Genomic DNA, 20,241 nt, shown 5'->3' with positions numbered 1-20,241 from the left:
TTGATAGCTGATACTCACTGATGGGATTTAATCAAATTCGATTTAATAAAATTCCTCGATACCGAGCGTATACAGTGCATCGATTTATTTGTAGAATCAATGTATAGTCATCGATGAATAGTAAAATCCAAGAACCGATGAATTCAATTCTACGCCTGTAGATGCAGTACGAGCGGCTGCTGCGAATCAAGTGGCCTTGAGACCCCATATGGCCACCATATTCTATTCCGCTTCTATATTATGACCTGCGATCTTTCTCACTATAGACAATTCAATTCCTCTTTAAGCCAGTAGCGTACTAAGGATATTTCTTTTCCGGGACTTCTTAGATTCCCATACTGATTCTCCTATAAATTTTTTCGCTTTTTTCCATTAAAATCTCCTCGCAAGAAAATAATTATTTCCAACGCTGAAAATACACAATACATTCATTAAGCGATCGGCGAAAAACGAGAGCAAATAGTTCGATGGGAATCACGCGATCGAGAGCGTAGAGCTCTTCGGGCCTATATAGGTACGGCACACAATAAATTCGAGCTTAAAAGGGCTCGAGCGGTAGCGGAGGGTTTCTCTTTTTCGGCAGCTATACAGAGCGAAGCAGCAGCAGCAGTGTACGCCACTGAGAGAGAGAGAGAGAGAGAGAGAGAGAGAGAGAGAGAGAGAGAGAGAGAGAGAGAGAGAGAGAGAGCTATGGCTCAAAGTCAGCTTTATGAAAGCAGCTTCTCTCTTCCACTCAGTCTCCGAGCTCCTCTTGCGCTGTGCAGACCGCCGCAGCCGCCCAAATCCCAATACAAGAGGCAGAGAGAGAGAGAGAGAGAGAGAGAGAGAGAGAGAGAGAGAGAGAGAGAGAGAGAGAGAGAGAGAGAGAGAGAGAGAGTGAGTGAGAGAGAGAGAGAGTAAACCTATACACAGACGTATCGCTGCACGTCTACACAGACATCTAGAGGTATCTGAGTGGAGAAGCTACGCTATTACTGTTGTGCAGTTTGGAATATTATTACGCGTTGTGTGGTGTACTGTGTGAGCATTTTTTTTTCGTGCACAGAAAAGAAAATAAACCACGTTTCTGGCCGATTGAATTTTCGCCACGCTTTTGTCGTTGATCGTTATGACGATTGCGACTCGATGGCTCTCCAGCCGCGGCGGCGAGACTTGCCACTCGTCGAAACGGCCGCGAGAAAAATTCAATTTGCCGAAATAAAGCGGAGTGCGTGCGCGCGCATTGTGCTCGAGCCGTTAATTGAATTGTTGTTATACAACGATGAAAAGAGTCGTTAGAATATTTCTTCCTCGCGTTTAAAATCGACCATACGCAGTGTACGAAACGTATTGTTCTTTTTTGCAGATAACAAAATGTTGCCGAAATTCCTGGCGACGCTCTCGCTTCTGCTCGTCGTGGCAGCGAGCCCAATGACGACGGAGCAGTCCACCCTTATGACGTCCCCCAGTACGGAACTGAATCTCTGTCCCTGCGTCGCCAACAGCACCAGTTCTCCAGCTCACGAGCATCAGAGCAAGATGCCCAACACCCTGATCCACGGGATGACCTGCTTGTGTCACGCCGGTCCCGCTCACGGTTCTCAGATGCGAGATGACTACAGGTACAGCCCCGGAATCGGGGCGCACAAACTCCACACCAGAGCGGCTAGCTGGAACGAGGCCCGCAAGATGTGCAACGAGGAGGGAGGCCATTTGGCTATCATCAATTCGCTCACCGAGGCGACCGTGAGTTTTTTTTCTCTATTCAAAAAGTGTATTTCTCTATAAACAGTGAAGCTCGATCGTCGGTGAGTATTCAGGAGGATTTCGTTTCTTCTAAAAATAAAGACAAACGTCCACCACTTTATCCTCTCCACAAAGAGCTCCTGCGCTACAACTCCAACTCAGCGCAGCAAAGACACATTCCTTTCTCGCTCCTTCTCTCGCGCTGTTTCTCCGAAAAAAGGACGGAACGCAGCATCCCGCTCTCCCCGTAAATCCAAACTACCTGCGCGTCAGCCGAGGAAACAAGAGCCCTCGCGCGGAGCTGGTAGCCATATAAAGCCCAATGACCGTAAACCCTCTGCGGGCTGTTCGCAGATGCTAATGGACATCTTCACGAAGTCGGGTCCAGTAAAGGGCGCCCCCTACCTCGATCTGGCCTACGTGGGCATCCACGACCTGTACAAGGAAGGCGAGTGGGTCACGATACTCGGTGAGTCGCTCTTCAAGACCGGCTACACCGTCTGGTCGGACAAGTGGGGCGGACAACCCGACAATGGCGGCAGCAGTGGCAACCAGAACTGCGGCGTCTTCCTCAAGGAGGGCGGACTCGACGACGTCAACTGCGACATGCCATTCGCCTTCTTCTGCGAGCTACCGATGACTTATATCATTCACTGAGGTGTTTTTTTTTCTCGAAAAGATGATGTGATTACCTGCTAAGAGAGGCTAATTTTGTATATGCTAATCATTTAGATGAAGTACTTTCATTCTTGTAACTACTATTGTGCCATATTTGTATAGGTTCATTGAATAAATATTTTTTAATAAATTAAAATCTGTTTTTATTGCTCTGTTAGGGTTTGGCTGGTGCCAATTATGGTGGCAATTTGATATTACGACTTGAAATGAAGATTTATAAAAATAAAGCAACAGTATTTGCCTAATTCGTCCTTGTCGCATGAAGTTTTAAAATATCGCGTGAATAATATAATCGGTTGATGGAGGCTTCCAAGCAGAAGTGGGGGAACGCTTTCAGAAACCTCTCGCGCGGGAAGAGCTGTAGGATAAACCGGTATTGGTTGTTAGTATACATTTTGGCTCGAAATACGCGCGATCATCAGCTTCCAACTACATGTAGGATTTCCGGTAAAAATCTATCTACAAAGATACAAAAAAAAACCGGTATGCTGGAAAGTTATTTAATAGACTAACTAAGACAAACTATTGAAATTCGATAACACGCGACACTACATCATCAGCGGCGTTGCTGTCAACTTAATCAAATCTTCATAAAAGCATAAACTTTCCTTACTCTGAAGTAGCAAATAGAGTTCCGTTCAGTGTGCATCTTCAACTCTCGCTTCTAACTATAGATGACACTTGACCTTCTTCACAGTGACAAAATTATGCAACCCCTCGTCGTAAGTATTTTCGCAATCCTCCTCGGGGCACAAATGCAGTCGTCGTTATCGAGCAACGAGCTGAACCTACACCTGTGTACGCGCAACAAGACCGTATCGGTGCAGATACTCACGGGTCTGAACGACGACACGAGCTGTCAGTGTCAAGCCGGTCCCGCGAGCGACCCCTACATCAGGCAAGACTATCTCCACACACCCGGAATCGGCTCGCACAAGCTTCACTTAGTCGCCAAGTCTTGGAACGACGCTCGGCGAATTTGTAAGGAGGAGAACGCGCACCTGGCCGTCATCAACTCCAAAGTCGAGGAGCGGGTACGATTTTCAAAAATACTTATAACTATGGTGTACGTGAAGCGGTACTGACGATAATTTTTGCTTAAAGATTTTGTTAGACAAGTTGAAACGAAAGGGAGGACGCATAAAGGGTGCCCATGGCAAAAATCAAGCCTACCTAGGGATCCACGACATGTTCAAGGAGGGCGAGTGGCTGACGATTTTCGGCGAGTCGATCTACTCCACCGGTTACGCGGAATGGTCCACTAACTGGTACGCACCACAGCCGGACAACGCTGGGAACGGCGAGAACTGCGGCACCCTGGTGGTGAACGGAGGAATGAACGATATTGCCTGCAACTTGCGCCTCGGCTTCTTCTGCGAGACTCCGCTGTCTTGCTCTGGTTGACATGCTCTGCTTTTTCATTTTTACCAGAACCACGTTATTGTACATTGACTCGAATAAAAAGAAACACAATGATTAAGTGTACATTCGTAGAATCACTCTATCCAGATACACTTATCGGCACTGGTTTTCCTTCTACGATACTCTCCCGCTTCTTCGTACGCGTACTAGTATATGAATACGCTGGTAATCAGTATAAAAAACGCGCGCGCAGTCCTTATATACATTCTACTCGCGCTTTACAGGCATTCCCGGACCTCGTCATCGACTGTATAGCCGCGCGAAGTAGGGAGAGAAGCCGTACTGCAGACTCTGTACATGTAGACGAGCGAGCAAAAACCTGCGCGATTCTTCAAAACAACACGAGGAGGAAGAGCCGAGCGACGAGCGAGGGAACCGGTATCCGAGGTTAGTATCGCGAGAGATCTTCCTCGCTGAGAGAGAGAGAGAGAGAGATGTCAGTTGGGAGCGAGATCGCGAGAAGGAAAGAAGGAGCATGTCTGCGCGTCTGCTGGCTTAGTGGAGATTACGAGGTATATAGCGTTTGAGGAAGAGTTGATGGTTTTTTGTTATTGCTTTTTTTCTTGTGTCGTCGTTTGGCCGATCTGTGCGGTTTGGAGATTCGAGCACCGGTTTATCGTCGTGTTTTTACTCGAGATGCAGGTGAATGTGTATCGTGTTCGCACTCTATCTTTTCGTTTGCCGCGATCGTTATTGAAATTGGAGAGGTTAATGCGTAATTTGTTGTTTCCTCGTGCGAGTGTATTTCGTAGAATTTACGTTAATTGCGCCATTCCAATATAGTTATTGTTTGCGTTTCGTTATAATTATTATCATATGAAATTCGTTAGTGCGATACCGAAATTAATTTAGTTTTTTTTAAATAAAGCCAAATTCATCTACGTTCATCGAGATTACATGAAAATTGCTGGATGAAAATTTCGTTCAATTATTCGATCTCTAGGGTTATCAGTGCCATGCCGCAATCAATAACAAACGCATTATAAACGTAATTCTATTTCATTCCAATTCACTAATTAGTTATCGTGTAGTGCAGACTGCGAGTACCAAAACTTCTGCTGCCAGCTGACGAATGTAATATATCGTAAGTAAGCAAGTATTTAAGTAATATCTGCAGAATGGTTAAAAGTTTTGATAATCCAACATTAATTTTTAGTTTTGAACAAAATGAGATCGACGATCATTGTTATTGCCCTTCTCGGCATTTTTGAAAATCAGCTGGGCTTTATAGGTGCAAATGAATATGACCTGCATCTTTGTATGAATAATCGAACCGTAACGACGAAAATAATAGATTCACAGGACAGTTATAGTTGCAGTTGTAAAGTGGGTCCTTACGAAGGACCGGTAATTAGGGATGATTACGTACACATGCCTGGAATCGGATCTCACAAGCTACACACTGAAGCTAAATCCTGGAACGACGCTCGGAAAATCTGCAACGAAGAGGGCGGACACTTGGCAGTTATTAATTCGAGAGAGGAGGAAACTGTAAGTGATCACAGCTAAATCAATATTTTTAAGTATAGAGAACTGAAATAAATGCTAACATAGGCATTGATGATTTTCTCGTAGATTCTGCTCAACATGTTAAACGCATCCAGAAATAACATAACTAATGCTACTAATACCGAAGTAGCTTTCTTGGGAATCCACGATTTTTTCAAAGAAGGCGAATGGTTGACGATTTTCGGACATTCCATTCACAGCACCGGTTATGCTAATTGGTCGGCAACTTATTGGGGTGGACAACCCGATAACAAGAACAAGAATCAGAATTGCGGAGCACTCATCTACGAGGGGGGACTGGACGACGTTTTCTGTCACGAAAGTTATGCTTTCTTCTGTGAACTGCCACTAAGCTGTACATGAGTTGACAATGTTTTGTTTATTATACATCGAGATCAAAGTATGTTATTCGAAAAAGTCTTACAATAAAAGTCTATACTATACAGATACGTTTTCATTTTTGTCTAAATGCTCCATAAACACTTGTTAAATCTATGATTCAAAATTATTTTTTATAATTTAAACCCTTAATCATTGCAGTACTTCTATCAACTCTACAAGCAGTCCACGCAAAATTGAAAATCATGTGGCCAGAGTATCTCGTGATTGCGACGCTCCTGATGAGCAGTCAAATCCCGTCATCGGCCTGCAATGAATTAAACCTTCATTTGTGCACGAATAATGAAACGGTCGCCGTGCAGGTTCTGACGAAAACCGAGATAACAGGGACAAGGACAACATGTCAGTGTCAAGCCGGCCCGGCGGAGAGCCCAGTGATGAAAGAGGATTACGTTCACACCCCCGGGATCGGCTCGCATAAGCTACACACCAAGGCCGCGTCCTGGAACGAGGCAAGGAAAATCTGTAACGAGGAGGGCGCTCATCTGGCTATTATCAACTCCAAAGCTGAAGAGGCTGTGAGTTGACGGCATCAATAATAATTCTTTTTTGCCGTCTAAGTGAAATCGTATAACGTTTTGAATCGACGATAATTTCAGATTCTCGTGGACATGCTGAAGAAAGCGGAAGGAGTGATAAAAGGCGGCTTGAATACCGAGGAAGCTCATCTTGGAATTCACGACTTGTACAGGGAAGGCGAATGGGTGACAATTTTTGGCGAGTCCCTCTTTACAACAGGCTATGCGAGCTGGTCGCCGACCTATTTCGGTGGCCAACCGGACAACTATGGTGGGAATCAGAACTGCGGAGCTATACTCAATTTTGGGGACATGGACGACGTTACTTGCCACGACAAGTTCGCGTTTTTCTGCGAGATGCCATTGTCGTGTTAGCCATCGATCACAAAAAAGTTGTTTATTTCATTGCTAGGCTACATTGTACACTTATAATATACACTATAAGATAATAGTTTCATCCAGACTTTATCTATCAAAAACTATATAATAGCATGCTACTGTACACAATATGAAAAATCGATAAAATAATTTGAATGTAAAAAACTTGAAAGTTTCAAAATACAGTTCTTAGAAAATGAATATGATGAGTGCGAATAAATTTGATGACCTCATTATATCAGTGGCGTTATCAACAACACCACTCCATAAGTAAACTTTCCTTACTCGGTCAAGACTCAGTAGCAAGTACAATTTCGTTCAGTGTGCATAGTAGATCTTTCACTTCTATTCATCAATATCAATTATCTCACTAGACATTTAGCGAGAAAATGATCCAGCCCCTCGTCGTAAGTATTTTCGCAATCCTCATTGGGGGGCAAATCCAGCCATCCTTATCGAGCGAAGAAATGAACCTGCACCTGTGCAAGAGCAACAAAACCGTGACGGTGCAGATACTCACGGGTCAGAATGACGACATGAGCTGCAAGTGTCAAGCTGGTCTCTCAAACCAACCCTTCACTAGGGAGGACTATCTCTACACACCTGGAATCGGCTCGCACAAGCTCCACACAGTCGCCAAGCCCTGGAACGAGGCTCGACAAATTTGCAAAGAGGAGAACGCGCACCTGGCCATCATCAACTCCAAAGCCGAAGAGAAGGTACGATGTTTTCGTAGGTATTTTAATTGCTTTATCGCGCGTATCGTGTACTCATAGAAATTCGTATTCAAAGGTTTTGTTGGAAACGATGAAAAAAGCTGGCCTACGTATAAACGCTCGCCATACTACGGATCAAGCCTACCTTGGAATCCATGATTTTTTCAAGGAAGGCGAATGGCTGACGATTTTCGGTGAGTCGATCTACTCCGCCGGTTACGCGGAATGGTCCACTAACTGGTACGTCCGACAGCCAGATAACGCCGGAAACGGAGAGAACTGTGGGACACTTGTGCTGAATGGTGGAATGAACGATAATGCCTGCCACATACCCCTCGCTTTCTTCTGCGAGACCCCGCTGCCCTGTACTGATTGACCGGATTTGTTTTTATTTTTACCAGAAACGAATTTGTATGGTAATACGCTATGAATAAAAAAATTCGTTTATTAAACAGTTATTATTAAACATGAATACTATAATTTGTTGACTCCAAAAAGTTTCATCATGTCTAATCATCTTTTCCAGTGCAATGTAAATTGTATTTAAGTTCGTTGTTGAACAAAATGATAGCGTACCGGATAAACTTAGAGGTAATTCCCCGAGATAACATCGACTGTCCGTATCGGAATATTTAAAACTGCATTACAACCACGCAGCAGTCAATCAGCAAACGATAGGGAAGCACAGTTCATCATGAGGCTGTACGTTTTCCTTGTATTAGTCATCTCGATCGAATGGCCGTCAGCTTTATCCGCATTTCAAGATGCGTCGATTCCATCGATGATCTTGGACTCTACTGAATATTCTTTCATGAAATTCAACTACTGTGACAAGTCCAAAGCTGTGGACGTGACGGTACTAAAAGCAAGATTAGAAGGTAAGATATCCTGCGGTTGTTCCATTACCGAGGCTACATCAGTTCCCATAAAGGATGATTACACTCAAACAACCGGAGTTGGCGCCCACAAACTGCACAAGCAAGCGACGACTTGGAATAAGGCGCGAAAAATCTGCAATGAAGAGGGCGGACACCTAGCCATTATCAATTCCAAAGCTGAGGAGGCTGTGAGTTTACAAGTATTCGTGACGACAATTTATTTTGCTACTAAAAATGTACGTTTCAGGTTCTCATTAAAATGCTAGTCGAGGCAAGGAACTCGATATCAGGTACATCGAACACCAACGAAGCTTTCGTCGGCGTGCACGATCTGTACGAGGAAGGTGACTGGGTAACTCTTGACGGTGAACCACTGCATTCAACTGGATTTTCAACCTGGACAACTAAGTATGGTTGTTGTAACCCTGACAATTATCGTGGTCGTCAGAATTGTGGTGCAATCGTGGTAGATGGAGGTATGGACGATGTCTTCTGCGACGTTAATCATGTGTTTTTTTGTGAAATACTGCAAATTTGCTGATCTGGACTAGGAGTTTTACGATGAATAAAAATCTTGAAAATAATTGGCTCTTATTCATTTCGTCATTCATCTCAACATACTTGGAATAGCACGACAACAAGCGCTCATTGATGCTACTATCGAGATGAATGTTCGGGCAATTGAGTCTGATTAGAGAATTAAGAAACTGGATAAACTTTGCGCGCGGTCATCAATGCCGGCTAGTATATCTATGAATAGCAGCAGATTGGGGGACACGTAATCTTGCTACGTATAGAGTCGATAACGCGATCAGTCTAGTCTCGCAGTTCACGCAGTGAACACTGTGGTTCAAACGTAAATATTTACGCGTTCCAGTGTATCCATCATCATCATGTTTCCAAAATCGTTGCTCGTCATTGTTGCATTCGTGTGCAGCGTGTGTGGCGAGTCCAAAATAATGGTTAGCGTGACCAACGAGACGCAGGTGGACCTGCAGACCTACTTGGCGGACCTGCAGGTGGCTGCGGCCTCGGCGCAGTACTCTACGAACTTGAACGCGCGACTAGTTAACATGCTACAGGAGTTGCTGGCACAGAAGAGGGTTAACTGCAATTGTTCCGGAGAAAATTCCAAGCAAGCTTACAGAGAGAAAGCTTTTCCTTTACCCAATTATGCGTACGTGGATAACAGTAGCGTCGGGTTCAAGCTATACCGGGAGCGACTCACGTGGAACGAGGCGAGGAAGTCGTGCAGAAGGGAAAAGTCCGACCTTGCGGTACCGAGGAGTTTTTTGGAGTATGAAGTAAGCTGGGCGGTTGGTGTAGGAACTGATTGTTCTTGATTTTTCTAATCGAAATTTGTTTGCGCAGACGATGGTTAAATTGCTGGAACAGCCAAGCTGGCAAGTGAAATGGATACCAGCATTTCTGGGTCTTCACCATCTGTATGGAAAGGACGACTGGCTGACTGTTTCGGGTGAACCCGTGCCTCAGTGGATTAATCATAAACATAACCTTATTGCAACAGAACGACCGTCAGTAAATCGCGTGGCGCCAGATGGTCACTGCACCGCCATCGATGGAAATTTAAAACTCATGAGTATAGACTGCAATACACCGTTTTCGTATATTTGCGAAATTCGACCTTGAAAAGAAACCGACGATGATGAAATGCTAACGTTCGTATATTGCTTACGAATTATGGTGGGAATGACATTCGACGATTCTAATAAAAGTTAATTGAAGCAGCAATTGCAGCGGTGAATTAGAGTATAAATTGACTGGTCTTTGCTTCCTCAGTGTCCTCGTCAGTGGCCCAATTGCTTATTAATCTATTTTTCATTTCTCGGCATTAAAAAATGACCATCACATTTTGGAAGCAATAAAAATTCGAATCTACTCGCATCCCATACTACCAACGAGCCATCAATAATCCCCTTTTATCCACCCCTGCAATAAAGTCACACTGCATCCCTATACCCTTCTCTAAACGCATCAAACGATTCCCCTAACAGCTGACGAAACCCCATCCAGCGAAAAACTCGTGCCAAGTGTTGATGTTCCCATACGACATCGTTCTTCGCATAACCATCCCCTCTCGCACAACCACACGAGAGAACCCGCGTCATGCAAATCTCCAAATGTATATCTCAAGAGAGTGAACGTGACTGGCCAATTTAAATGCATCAGTATTCATCCGACGAGTCGAGTAGCCCTGTCAATGCCATCTGTAATATTTGTTCAACTATGCGACCTGTGAAATTGGCATATTTATTCTGGTGCCTAGAATCAGATTGAGCGGTTGTATGAATTTACGAAATTTAGTAAGGTACTAATATTGATATTGAATCAAACGAGCTTGGCTAATTAATTTTTTCTCGCCGACGAAAGAGCGCGATCGTACCCGTTGCTGAAATTCAGCCGAAAAATATCCCAGAGCAAAGGGCTGCATGCACACGAGCCGTGGAAAAATGTTGACAAAGCCGTGTGCGAGAAATGAAAGAAAACTCCCTCATGAGCGGCTGTGTGATTTACCGCAGCCAGATTGGCCGCCGAGCCGGAGTAAAATTGAAGTTATGAATATTTAAGAAGCTCATTGTTCGCTGGTAGGCGAAAAAATATCCTCGGCGCCTTTGTGCGCGGGCAATAAATTGAAATTACGCGGAGAATTTTCAATTAGGATAATTGTTCAAATGTGCGCGTGCGATTTTACCGTAATTATCTTCGTGAGCTTCGCGAAAATATATTTAATTGGATCCTCGGCTTTCGGAGAGTGAAAAAACTTTAAATCTTGCTCGTCGTCTTCGCGCAAGGGCGAAAACTTCCGGTGCCCGAAGTTCCACGGCCCTTCATTTTAATATATATTAAAAATTAACTCAGCAACGCGACGTGTCCCGAAAAGTGCATAAACAAAATGCACGAAAGAAGCTGCGCAGTACACGTCGCATATATGCCTTTTCCTGATCTGTCTCTAAATTCGAACGAGCAAATCGCATTATTATTCACCGGACAATTTCGATAATTTTGCATTCAAATGTCGCCGAGTAATTGCTGCTGAGCTTCATGCGCAGGAGAGAATCATTTGTTCGAATCGGTCACGTATCGCTCGAAAAAGCGCGCGAGGATAAAGAAAAGCGCGTCGACCAAGTTCCCGCATATTTCGGCCCTTCTCTCTCTCTCTCTCTCTCTCTCTCTCTCTCTCTCTCTCTCTCTCTCTCGGAGATTTTATGTCTCCGGTATAGTAATACAACCCGGGCATATTTGCATTTTAAATTCTGTGGGAGGGAAAGGGAGGGTCTTTTGCTGGCGTTGTGTCTTTCCGCGCTATCAGTTGGCGCGGTTCAACGGATTTTTGTATAATTGTCGGCTTTGTAATGCTGGAATTTTAATTTCGTCGCACGCGGCGTGGGCGTAAATTTTAAATTTCGGGTTCGAAATTATCGAGTCAGTGGTTAACGAATTTTGTCGGATTTTTCGCTTTTGCCGCGAGGCCTTGTAACTCGAGGTTTATTACTGTTGTCGGGTTGTTCGAATGTGATTCAGTTAGGCAATAATTGAAATTACACTGTAATAAAACACACAGCAGGCATTTATTACAAGCTTTTCAATTTACATGCATATACTCTGTATGATTTATATGAATAAAAGCATCAAAGATTATGCATTATTGTGTAGTATCACCTATAGTGTAGTCAACACGAGTATAATTATCATCAACGGTAAATAAATCATCGGTATAGCAGTCGATCAAAAGTTTTATAAACTGTCTTCCGTGAGGTCCTCCATAGTTGTTCCGGCGAGATTGGGTGCATAAAAAGGCCACGCAATACTCCTTTGGCTTGTTCTCAAACAATTGGAATGTCGATTTAGCATCGCAGTCATCTCCTCCCAAATCCTTTACAGAACTGATTTTTCGATCAGCCGATATTTTTAGTACATTCAGTAGGTGTTGCCCATTATTAAAAGTTCTCCCAACAGTTAAAATGAATCCACCATCAGCAATATTAACAAGTGCCACATTCGTTACTTTAAATTTAAAGTTCAGCGTCATATTTAGCTTGCGATTGCCGTCCAGGTCGAACTGATAGACACCAACTGAAGAAGTACCATCGGAAAGCTCTGCGCTCATTACCACTCCGATGGTATTGTGAGAGATAGCTATGTCTTCAGCATAAGAATATGCATCCGCTGTATACTGTTTAAGTAGTGTTTCCGTGCCTGTAATAATTTCAATTTTTCAGAAATTAAATAATATTTTCATGTTATTAATTCACTGAGAGGTGAGGAAAAGAAAGGAAATCGACAACTTAAAATCGACACTTACCGTTATTAGATAAAATCCATTGGGGTGCATCAATCGTTTTCCCATCATAGAAGTAATGTCCGTATATGAAACTTTTAACTTCTGAATTGATCACGATTGGATACGGAGGGCCAAAGTTTATGGATTGATTAGTTGTATGCCATGGTTCTGACTTGGAGATAATATTCCCTTCGGTATCGATGTGATATTTGTTTAGAACTTGTTTATATTTTGTTAGTATTATTATAAACTCAAAAGAATTCTCATGAATAACGTAATTTGAATTGGCCAAGAAATAGTCATACGTCTGCGGAATAGTCACTGGCAACTCTGTATGTGTGCTTTGACAAGTAGTTAAATTAACGATAGTGCATTTTACACTCGTGGGCTCGTAATCGTCCACATGGTAATCGCCCCAGATAATAATGGCTCTTTCAGGCCCAAATGGAAATACTTCGAGATACTCCTTGATAAACCTTGATTCATCATTTGTCTTAAAAGTCACGGGACAAGATTTTTCGGGATTCGTTCGCGAGACAACCGTGCAATTTCTCTCATCGAAGATTCGATATTCTCGAGTCGGCCTCCGACACGTGACGTAAGTTAAATTCTGGTTATTGCTACTGGACCAGTATGCTTGAAAGTTGACGTATAGGTTATAACCGTCATCAGCTTCAGTATAACTATTGTGTATAATTTTTTGCGTGCTTCTGGCCAAATGTAAACAGAGAACAGTGAATAATAAAAGTCTCTTTACAGTTGACATTATAAACTGTTATACACTTGAAATTGTCTTGTTGATTCACACTGTTTTATTAAAGCACACTGTAGGTCTTTCCACGATCACAGACATTGTTCGAATGTTTGTACATCTGACCTGATTCTGATGAAATCAGCTTCAGCGCTTGTACAGCTCATTTTAATTATCATTCCAATTTTTTTTTATAAGTATAAGTTGCGCTTACTGTGGGTAAATTCGAGCGATTGTAGCGTGCGCAAACATTAGTTATCGTCACTCGAGAGGCGGTCGTTTTGTAAAGTTATTGCTTCATCAGAGGGGAATTTCGTGAATACTCATAGTAACTGTAACTTAGCAAATAACATCCCAAAATCAAATAACATCCTAAAATCTAAGAGTACCCTATGCTTTTCATCAAATCCCAGATAGTCAATAAGTTCTATTAGGGCTATAGACGGTATAGCTCACGACATCAGGTGCACGCGCGATCAATTAGTCGCAGTTTGATTTGGAATGGGCCGTGCGCGTGCCTTCGAATCACGATCATGATCGTCTCGGTATGCATCGCAGGTATGCGCCCGTCTATACACGCGCTGTATCGTATGCATATACAGAACGGCTGTCGATGAAAGCTTCGCGAGACGTGGAAATTACATCTAATTGAAGCTGATCTTTGACTCGAGATGCCCTTCCTCTGCTGATACTACAGTTGCGAAATTTCACGGAGCTACGGAGGTTCGTGTTTACGAGCGATCGGTTACTCCGCTTATTAGTGGCTGGTTTCAGTTTGTCGTCTGACGAAATTGATACGGTATTGATTCGTTCGAATACTTTTGCGGGAATTAATGTACGAATGGATTCGTTTTGTGAACATCAATATTGTAGCGTAAAGCGCAGGCTAATTGTATTGATAATTTATTTCAGCCGTGATTACGTTGGGTGTGATTACATCATTGAAATGTATAAGCTAGTCGTATTATTGTGTTTATTTAGTAAATTATTACATGCGAATTAATATCGCGAATAAAATACGGAATGAAGGAGAAAACATCGTTATTAAATAGAATCGTCGCGCTCGCAGGTTTATTCCGCCACCGAAATTCAACGCGACTATATCGATTTCTTCCCGCGCCGTGTTTTTCGCGAGCTATATGTATTTAAATCTGATTTGGAAATCGTCGTATTGTATCAAAACGATTTTCTTCAGCCGCAGCCGCGGCAACTCGCTTAAAATGCAAATTTCGCGGCAGCCCTTTCTTCCTCCGAGGCGGTACTACAGTAGTCCTCGAATTTGCCGCGTGAAAATCCGGGGAAAACCTGCGGATCGACGCCTCCGGCAATACACCCAAGTACGGCGCTAAATTCTACATACATCAGCCTTGAAATCACGTATATATAAAATAAGTGCGCGCGGTGGCTGACACTTTAATACGTAATCCCAATACGCGATGCGGGCTAGTCTTGGCTGCTGCTGTACTCTATACGGGGTTTTTTTTCCTTTTGCTTTTAATATTTTTCATATTCGCGACGCGCGTTCGGCGGGAAATTCATTTTCGCAGGCGCGCTGAATGTTAAAAATGAATTTGCTAGGCTTTGAAAATTTACATTCTGTCAGCGTCGGGAAAGTATACATTTTTCAATTTATGAAGAATTCGCGTTTTTTTTGTTGTCGCTTCGTTGTAACTTCCTAATTGAACGGTTTAATTTTTCGCAGCTTTAAAATTGCAATTTTTCGAAGAGACAGGTCGGAAATATTTCGTGTAAAGATATCATTCAAATTTTTCGCGTATCGCGCGCGACAAAGGCTTCCAAATTGCCTGTGCACAGTCACTTTCACGGCCTATCACGACACGGCACAGCTAATTAATATCCCAAGGCGATCGCTATAACCGCAATTTCGCGAAAATGCTTAGCACGCTCACGTGTCCCAGATAAGACCAGCGGCACACGCTCGGTGCTGTAATGAAGTCTGCCCGCTCTGCGGGTCTAATCGAAATCAAAGAGCGACGCGTCGCGAAAGAAGACGAGAGAGATTTCGGCCAGGATTAGCATGTAAATGTTACACCAAAGCGGAAGTGGCTTGAGCCGCTGCAGCGGCGGAGCAGTGGAGAGTCTGAATTTCTCTAATTTTCCGAGTTGTTGGGGGACTCTGGTGCATTAAGCTCCGCTGGATCCTCGGACTCACGTGCTGGGATTCGCCTTTAATGGGTCATTTTTGTTGCGGACTTGAGGCGAGCTGTGAGTAATTTCGCGCATACAGTGCAGGTGTGTCATCGAGCGTTAGTCGAGTTCTGGGGAAATAAAATTTTCGAATAAAATTTGCAAGAATATCCTGCACTCATAACCGACAAATTCCAGGTACGTCCGCCGGAGGCTACTGCACAATCCCCTGCGGAGATAAGAGCCAATTCAGCTTCTCGACCCGTCTTTTTTTAATAGTCCTCACTCCCCGATGGGTTAATTTTTCTCCTTTCGGGAAGCAGATTCGCCGGAAGCTCCCGTGTCGAGATAAAGGGAGTACAAAGTTGGCCGGGATCGTCAAAGTCGAGCGCTCGTTAGCCTCATAATGGGAATAATTAAAAGCGTCGCGGGAGAGACCGCTCTTCTCTCGATTATCCGAGCCGCGCCGTGAAAAATGTGTTTTCCGATTAGATTAAGGCTGTAACGTCCTTTGTTTATATCGATATCCGCGAGAGTCTATGAGCCGGAATGTCCGGACGGCTAAATCAAGATAATGGTGTTTCGATTAGCGCCATGAATAAATTTACCCCGGGAGGAGAAAGATTGAACGGTTTCGCCTGGAGAGAGCTTTAAAGTACAAAAAAAGCCGAGAGAGGGAGAGGAGGCGCACGAACGGAAGGCCGAAGAAAAATGTAGAGGCACCGCTACTAAAATTGAAACATAAATTCACGAGACTAATACATCTGCCAGTCGGCGTTATACTGCTCTACGCGGAGCGAAGCTACCTTTTTCCACTTCTTCTTCTCCTTCTCTTCGCTGCGGAGACAAATCGCGGAATTAGGTTCTTAATTCGTCGGAGGCAGGTATAAACATTCGGCTGTTGGTAGTAAATTGCCTTCTTACATCCTCGAGCAACGCAGCTCTTTCCGAAAATTTTCCACTCGCGATTCAGAAAGAAAACTTGCGCAGGGCGGTGTAATCGATGCTCACACATCGCGCGCCTAATGAACTCGCACAAAAGCTCGCTTGGCGGCTCGAAAGTAATTAAAGCAGTCGTAAGTTTTCTCTCTCTTCCGCGCTGAACACTTCGCGGAGAGGTGATAAAAACGAGGTATTCATCCGGTAAAATCGCGCGAACTTCTCCCTCCGCGATTAGCGAACATTCGAATGTCAAAGTTTTTCAAGCGTATGTATTTCATTCGGAGTATCCGGGTCAGTCGGACCACTTTTTCGCGCGCGGGCGTATCCGCGTTATATCGGTAATCGATATCGTAAAATTAATGAATCGAATTAAGGAACTTAACGAATTTCGAAGCGGCTTAATGTATTCCATTGGGACGATATCTTGAGCTGTGTAATTCAGTCCGTTTTTTCCTCCAAAGTTTTCTCTCGGACGGAAGTTCTAGAGAGAGAGAAAGGTTATTATATCGTCTTTCGAAGAAGTTTGCAAAATTTAATCAGAAGCTCGAGTCGATCGTTCCTCCGTTGAAAAATAATTCGCGTTGCCCCAAAAACGCAGAAATTCGCAAAGCACCCGCGAAGGAAACACCGAAAGAGTCTCTCTCTCGCGCGTCAAGGGATGGGCCAACTAATTAAGCAATTAATCACAATTTTTGCAGCGCCACCCGTTTCCGCCCTTTTAGTTGTTCATTAATCTTCATCCCGGCGTAGTCGAGGACGTCTGCAGCGCGTCGCCAATCTTTTCCCGAAGGTGCGGAGAGTAATCGCAATTTCGCAGGCCGCTTAAGGGGAGGCAAGCTAATCGCGACTCGCCGGTTTATATAGTCTGAGAGACAGAGGGAATCACTCACCTTGTAATGAGGGGAATCCCCGGCGACGCAGTTCGCCAACAGCAACAGAAATGCGAGACTCTGGAAGCTGAGCCTTCGCGTAGGCGACATCTGTAAGCAAATTTAGAGGGATTAGCCGTTTGTAGGGGAGGGAAGTAATTATTTTTTAGGCGAAGGAAAGCGTGATTGATTGATATGAATTTTATTGCTATAGAAACCGCAAATTAAGATGGATCGACTTTGAATGAACGGCTGTGAATATAATTATAAAAACAGTATGCATTCCGCGTTCCAGTGCAGAGCCGCGGCGTTATCGGAACGCCAGTTTCACTTAACGGAATTTCCATCAGACAGCTCTCCAGCTGGGATTCCAACTCGACTCCAGCTACACACACACACACACACACACATATAGATATAGTACAGATGCAGGCTAGAGCACTATACGAAATTATCCCGATGCATATTTAAGCTTCCGATCAAGCTTATGATTTATTCGACACGTACTGCTCGCGACGGAATGAAAATTCTCCCTCTCCTCCCGAGACAAACGTAATTTTGCAGCCATTTTCTTCGCTCGCTCCGAGACAGGGCTGAAACATCATCGTCATCGGAAAGTCTCTCGCGCGCGTGGAATGAAATATCAGTTAACCATTCTTACGCGCTTGGATCTAAATATTCAAACGCGCGAGAGGAGTCAGAAACGTAGAAATGTTTCGAATTCCGCTGAGAGAATGGCGTATTTTCGTCGAGCGCGACTAGTCAGCGGCGCGGCACGGAATGTGAAATCACTCCGCGATATATATACCCGCGCCCTCACGTCGACGTATACGAACGAATATACGCGCCGGAGGCGTACGGCTTGGGCTTGTTAGTAATTTTGAAATTCCGCATTACGTATAACATTCCCCCTAAGTTATACGGATTTACGACTGCAGCTCGAAGCGAAAGTTTTATCTCTCTCTTTCGAGGGTATACAATATATGATTTCATAAGATTTGATATTGCCCCGATCGCGTTTCGAAAAACAATTATAGGGTTATAGCACAAGCAGCGAATAAAACAACTATCCCGCGCTGTATGGAAAATCACGCGCGCGTGACGCGGCGATAATCGTCCCTTTGAAATTTCAATGTTGCAGCCACGCTGGCTGAATCCAGCTCTAATCCGTATAATCGAGCGGGTAGTTCGATCCCTGGTAACTGCTGCTGCTGCTGCGTAGAATTAATTCGTTGCGACCGAGCGAGCTCGCGCATAAATGCAAGCTTGCGGCATCAGCGGAGCTTATCGCGGACGCGCGCGATGATATCGGCTGACCACTTCGCGCGCGTTACTCGCCGCTGGCTTATATGTGCGAGTAAACACGCGCGGCAGAGTAGTGCAGAGGTTTTATTTTGCGGGGAAATTATTTTTTCATAGTGTACGGTGTGCATAGATTTTAGTTATTAAAGCTCGCGGTCGAAGCTGCTCTGCGCGGGATCATGAGAGGAAATTGGGTGCGTGGGTGGAAGGGAATGTAAATTCGTGACCCTCGAAAATTTCACTCGAGTCTTCCTATAGTGAGGCGCACGAGTATGCAGTTGTCTCGAGTATATGATAAAGCTTGGAGCGTGTGATGTACGCTGATGATGCGTAAAATTGAATTTCATTGTAACGTACACGATATATGGTTCGATATGGAGAAAACTACGTTACTCTTCGATGAAATGATCACACACACACACACACACACACACACACACACACACACACACACCCATATCCAAACAAGGTCTAGCGTGCCAGAAGATTAAGGCCGGGGGTAGAGTCGTAGACAACGGAATTAAAAGACACACACACGAGGGCAGACACGAGAAGTTACACGGAGAATCCAATTGGCAGACGACGTCTACATATGTGCTGATGAGAAAAATGTGCCGTCAAAAGGGATGCGCGGCCAGACGAAGCCCTGCCGAAATTCGTTTGTACGTACATAATCTTCGGCCGCTTTCTCTGTCTCTCGTCGGCTTTTTCTTCATTTTCCGCGATAAGCCGACCCCTCGCCAATCAACTCTCGGCGGATGAGCTTTGTCGGGAGAGCTTTTTTCTGCGAGTCGGGTATAATTTTGTATATTCGGAAGTGGCGTTTTTTTTCGCCGGCGTCCTTTTTTCGACATATATATTTGATATGCGTTAGAGGGGATTTTCTCGTAATCCACTCTGACGGCTACTGACAGCGAATGTAGTTATAATTTAGATATATTTTTATGTTCCTTCGGCCAAAATGTATCCTTCTCACAGCCAAGGGAAAACTACATTAACCAAGCGACAAGTGCTTAATCTTCGTGCTCCGTATATCGAGAGCGACAGCCATGCACTTTTCCAAAAGGAAAAAACCTCACACTGCACCTCTCTCCGTAATAACGCCCGATAAATTCCCCCAAGACCCGCGCCGGCGTGCACTTCCTTCTTTTGAGAAGAAAAAAAGAGAGAGAGAGAAGCTGCTGCCTCCGCTGCATCACCGGCGGCGGCGGCGGCGGCGCGCGGCGTAAATCATCGAAACGTGTAATTTCGCAGAATTACGCGAAGCTCATACGTACATGGGGTAGCTCTGCTCTCTCCTCGAAGGCGCCGAGGAGGAATGAATTTCGCGGCCGGGATCGTGTTTCGCGTATAGGTATATCTAGCCGTCGCGCACGCCTGCCACCCCCCTCCCGGAAACTTTCGTAATATTGCGCTCCGGAGAGCGTAAGTAACGCGAGAGCTACTCCCGTTTTTGCGCATCGCGCTGCACGGGGAGAGAGGAGAGGGCGTTTATGCATCGGCAGCCTGTTGCAGTGTGCGTGTACGTGTACGGGAGAGCTTTCGAAAGTAGTCGCGGGTGTGATAAGTTTTCGGGACTTATCTTTTTCGAGAGAGAGAGAGAGAAGTTTATGAATTACCATAACTCGAGTGAAATAGAATAACGATCGAAGAATAATGTCGAGAAAAGAACGTCTTCCCTTGTATATAACGAGCTAAAACAA

General features: G+C 44.4%; 8 protein-coding genes across 18 annotated transcripts in view; 6 read left to right on the top strand and 2 right to left on the bottom strand.

The window, feature by feature from the left end:
• The window catches only part of LOC100115398 (follistatin-related protein 5), a 156,077-nt gene that overhangs the window by 26,929 nt on the left and 108,907 nt on the right, over positions 1 to 20,241 (bottom strand). For all 4 annotated transcript variants that reach the window (XM_031927797.2, XM_016983315.3, XM_031927799.2 and 1 more), the window contains one exon: positions 17,258 to 17,347. In XM_031927797.2, coding sequence (XP_031783657.1) covers positions 17,258 to 17,347 — 90 coding nt within the window. The remainder of the gene's footprint in view (positions 1 to 17,257; positions 17,348 to 20,241) is intronic.
• Positions 732 to 2,539, top strand: LOC103315573 (hemolymph lipopolysaccharide-binding protein). Of its 2 annotated transcripts, none has more exons than XM_008205124.4 (3): positions 732 to 946; positions 1,346 to 1,725; positions 2,080 to 2,539. In XM_008205124.4, exons 2-3 carry the CDS (start codon positions 1,354 to 1,356, stop codon positions 2,380 to 2,382), a joined length of 675 nt encoding a protein of 224 aa, XP_008203346.1. In that variant the 5' UTR covers positions 732 to 946; positions 1,346 to 1,353; the 3' UTR covers positions 2,383 to 2,539. The 2 variants fall into 2 exon arrangements, with proteins under 2 accessions (XP_008203346.1, XP_008203347.1); XM_008205125.4 differs by having other exon boundaries at positions 736 to 1,020.
• On the top strand, positions 2,787 to 6,830 carry LOC116415712 (hemolymph lipopolysaccharide-binding protein). Of its 3 annotated transcripts, XM_031927812.2 has the most exons (4): positions 2,794 to 3,437; positions 3,508 to 4,212; positions 5,875 to 6,251; positions 6,333 to 6,830. In XM_031927812.2, exons 2-4 carry the CDS (start codon positions 3,876 to 3,878, stop codon positions 6,624 to 6,626), a joined length of 1,008 nt encoding a protein of 335 aa, XP_031783672.1. In that variant the 5' UTR covers positions 2,794 to 3,437; positions 3,508 to 3,875; the 3' UTR covers positions 6,627 to 6,830. The 3 variants fall into 3 exon arrangements, with proteins under 3 accessions (XP_016838823.1, XP_031783672.1, XP_016838824.1); XM_016983334.2 differs by lacking the exons at positions 5,875 to 6,251; positions 6,333 to 6,830 and having other exon boundaries at positions 2,787 to 2,886; positions 3,101 to 3,437; positions 3,508 to 3,888; XM_016983335.3 differs by lacking the exons at positions 5,875 to 6,251; positions 6,333 to 6,830 and having other exon boundaries at positions 2,816 to 2,850; positions 3,101 to 3,437; positions 3,508 to 3,888.
• Positions 4,149 to 5,781, top strand: LOC100115253 (hemolymph lipopolysaccharide-binding protein). 5 transcript variants are annotated; one of them, XM_016983332.3, is made up of 4 exons: positions 4,149 to 4,337; positions 4,862 to 4,909; positions 4,982 to 5,316; positions 5,401 to 5,781. In XM_016983332.3, the coding sequence occupies exons 3-4, from the start codon at positions 4,993 to 4,995 to the stop codon at positions 5,695 to 5,697; spliced, it is 621 nt and encodes a 206-aa protein (XP_016838821.1). In that variant the 5' UTR covers positions 4,149 to 4,337; positions 4,862 to 4,909; positions 4,982 to 4,992; the 3' UTR covers positions 5,698 to 5,781. The 5 variants fall into 5 exon arrangements, with proteins under 5 accessions (XP_016838821.1, XP_031783675.1, XP_001599977.2 ...); XM_031927815.2 differs by having other exon boundaries at positions 4,857 to 4,909; XM_001599927.6 differs by having other exon boundaries at positions 4,221 to 4,337; positions 4,846 to 4,909.
• Positions 6,931 to 7,811, top strand: LOC100113559 (hemolymph lipopolysaccharide-binding protein-like). The gene is made up of 2 exons (XM_001599848.6): positions 6,931 to 7,348; positions 7,422 to 7,811. The coding sequence occupies exons 1-2, from the start codon at positions 7,019 to 7,021 to the stop codon at positions 7,719 to 7,721; spliced, it is 630 nt and encodes a 209-aa protein (XP_001599898.2). The 5' UTR covers positions 6,931 to 7,018; the 3' UTR covers positions 7,722 to 7,811.
• Positions 7,905 to 8,807, top strand: LOC103315574 (hemolymph lipopolysaccharide-binding protein-like). The gene is made up of 2 exons (XM_008205126.4): positions 7,905 to 8,411; positions 8,471 to 8,807. Exons 1-2 carry the CDS (start codon positions 8,040 to 8,042, stop codon positions 8,762 to 8,764), a joined length of 666 nt encoding a protein of 221 aa, XP_008203348.1. The 5' UTR covers positions 7,905 to 8,039; the 3' UTR covers positions 8,765 to 8,807.
• On the top strand, positions 8,972 to 10,133 carry LOC100115211. Its single transcript, XM_001599953.6, has 2 exons — positions 8,972 to 9,527; positions 9,595 to 10,133. Exons 1-2 carry the CDS (start codon positions 9,117 to 9,119, stop codon positions 9,871 to 9,873), a joined length of 690 nt encoding a protein of 229 aa, XP_001600003.2. The 5' UTR covers positions 8,972 to 9,116; the 3' UTR covers positions 9,874 to 10,133.
• On the bottom strand, positions 11,794 to 14,117 carry LOC100115174. The gene is made up of 2 exons (XM_001599928.6): positions 12,548 to 14,117; positions 11,794 to 12,441 (listed from the first exon to the last, which is right to left on the bottom strand). Exons 1-2 carry the CDS (start codon positions 13,290 to 13,292, stop codon positions 11,888 to 11,890), a joined length of 1,299 nt encoding a protein of 432 aa, XP_001599978.1. The 5' UTR covers positions 13,293 to 14,117; the 3' UTR covers positions 11,794 to 11,887.

This window comes from Nasonia vitripennis, chromosome 3 (assembly GCF_009193385.2).
Source record: "Nasonia vitripennis strain AsymCx chromosome 3, Nvit_psr_1.1, whole genome shotgun sequence".
NCBI classification, from domain to species: Eukaryota; Metazoa; Arthropoda; class Insecta; order Hymenoptera; family Pteromalidae; genus Nasonia; species Nasonia vitripennis.
Note: the sequence above shows the minus strand (reverse complement) of the source record. Positions and strands in the feature narration are given on the sequence as shown.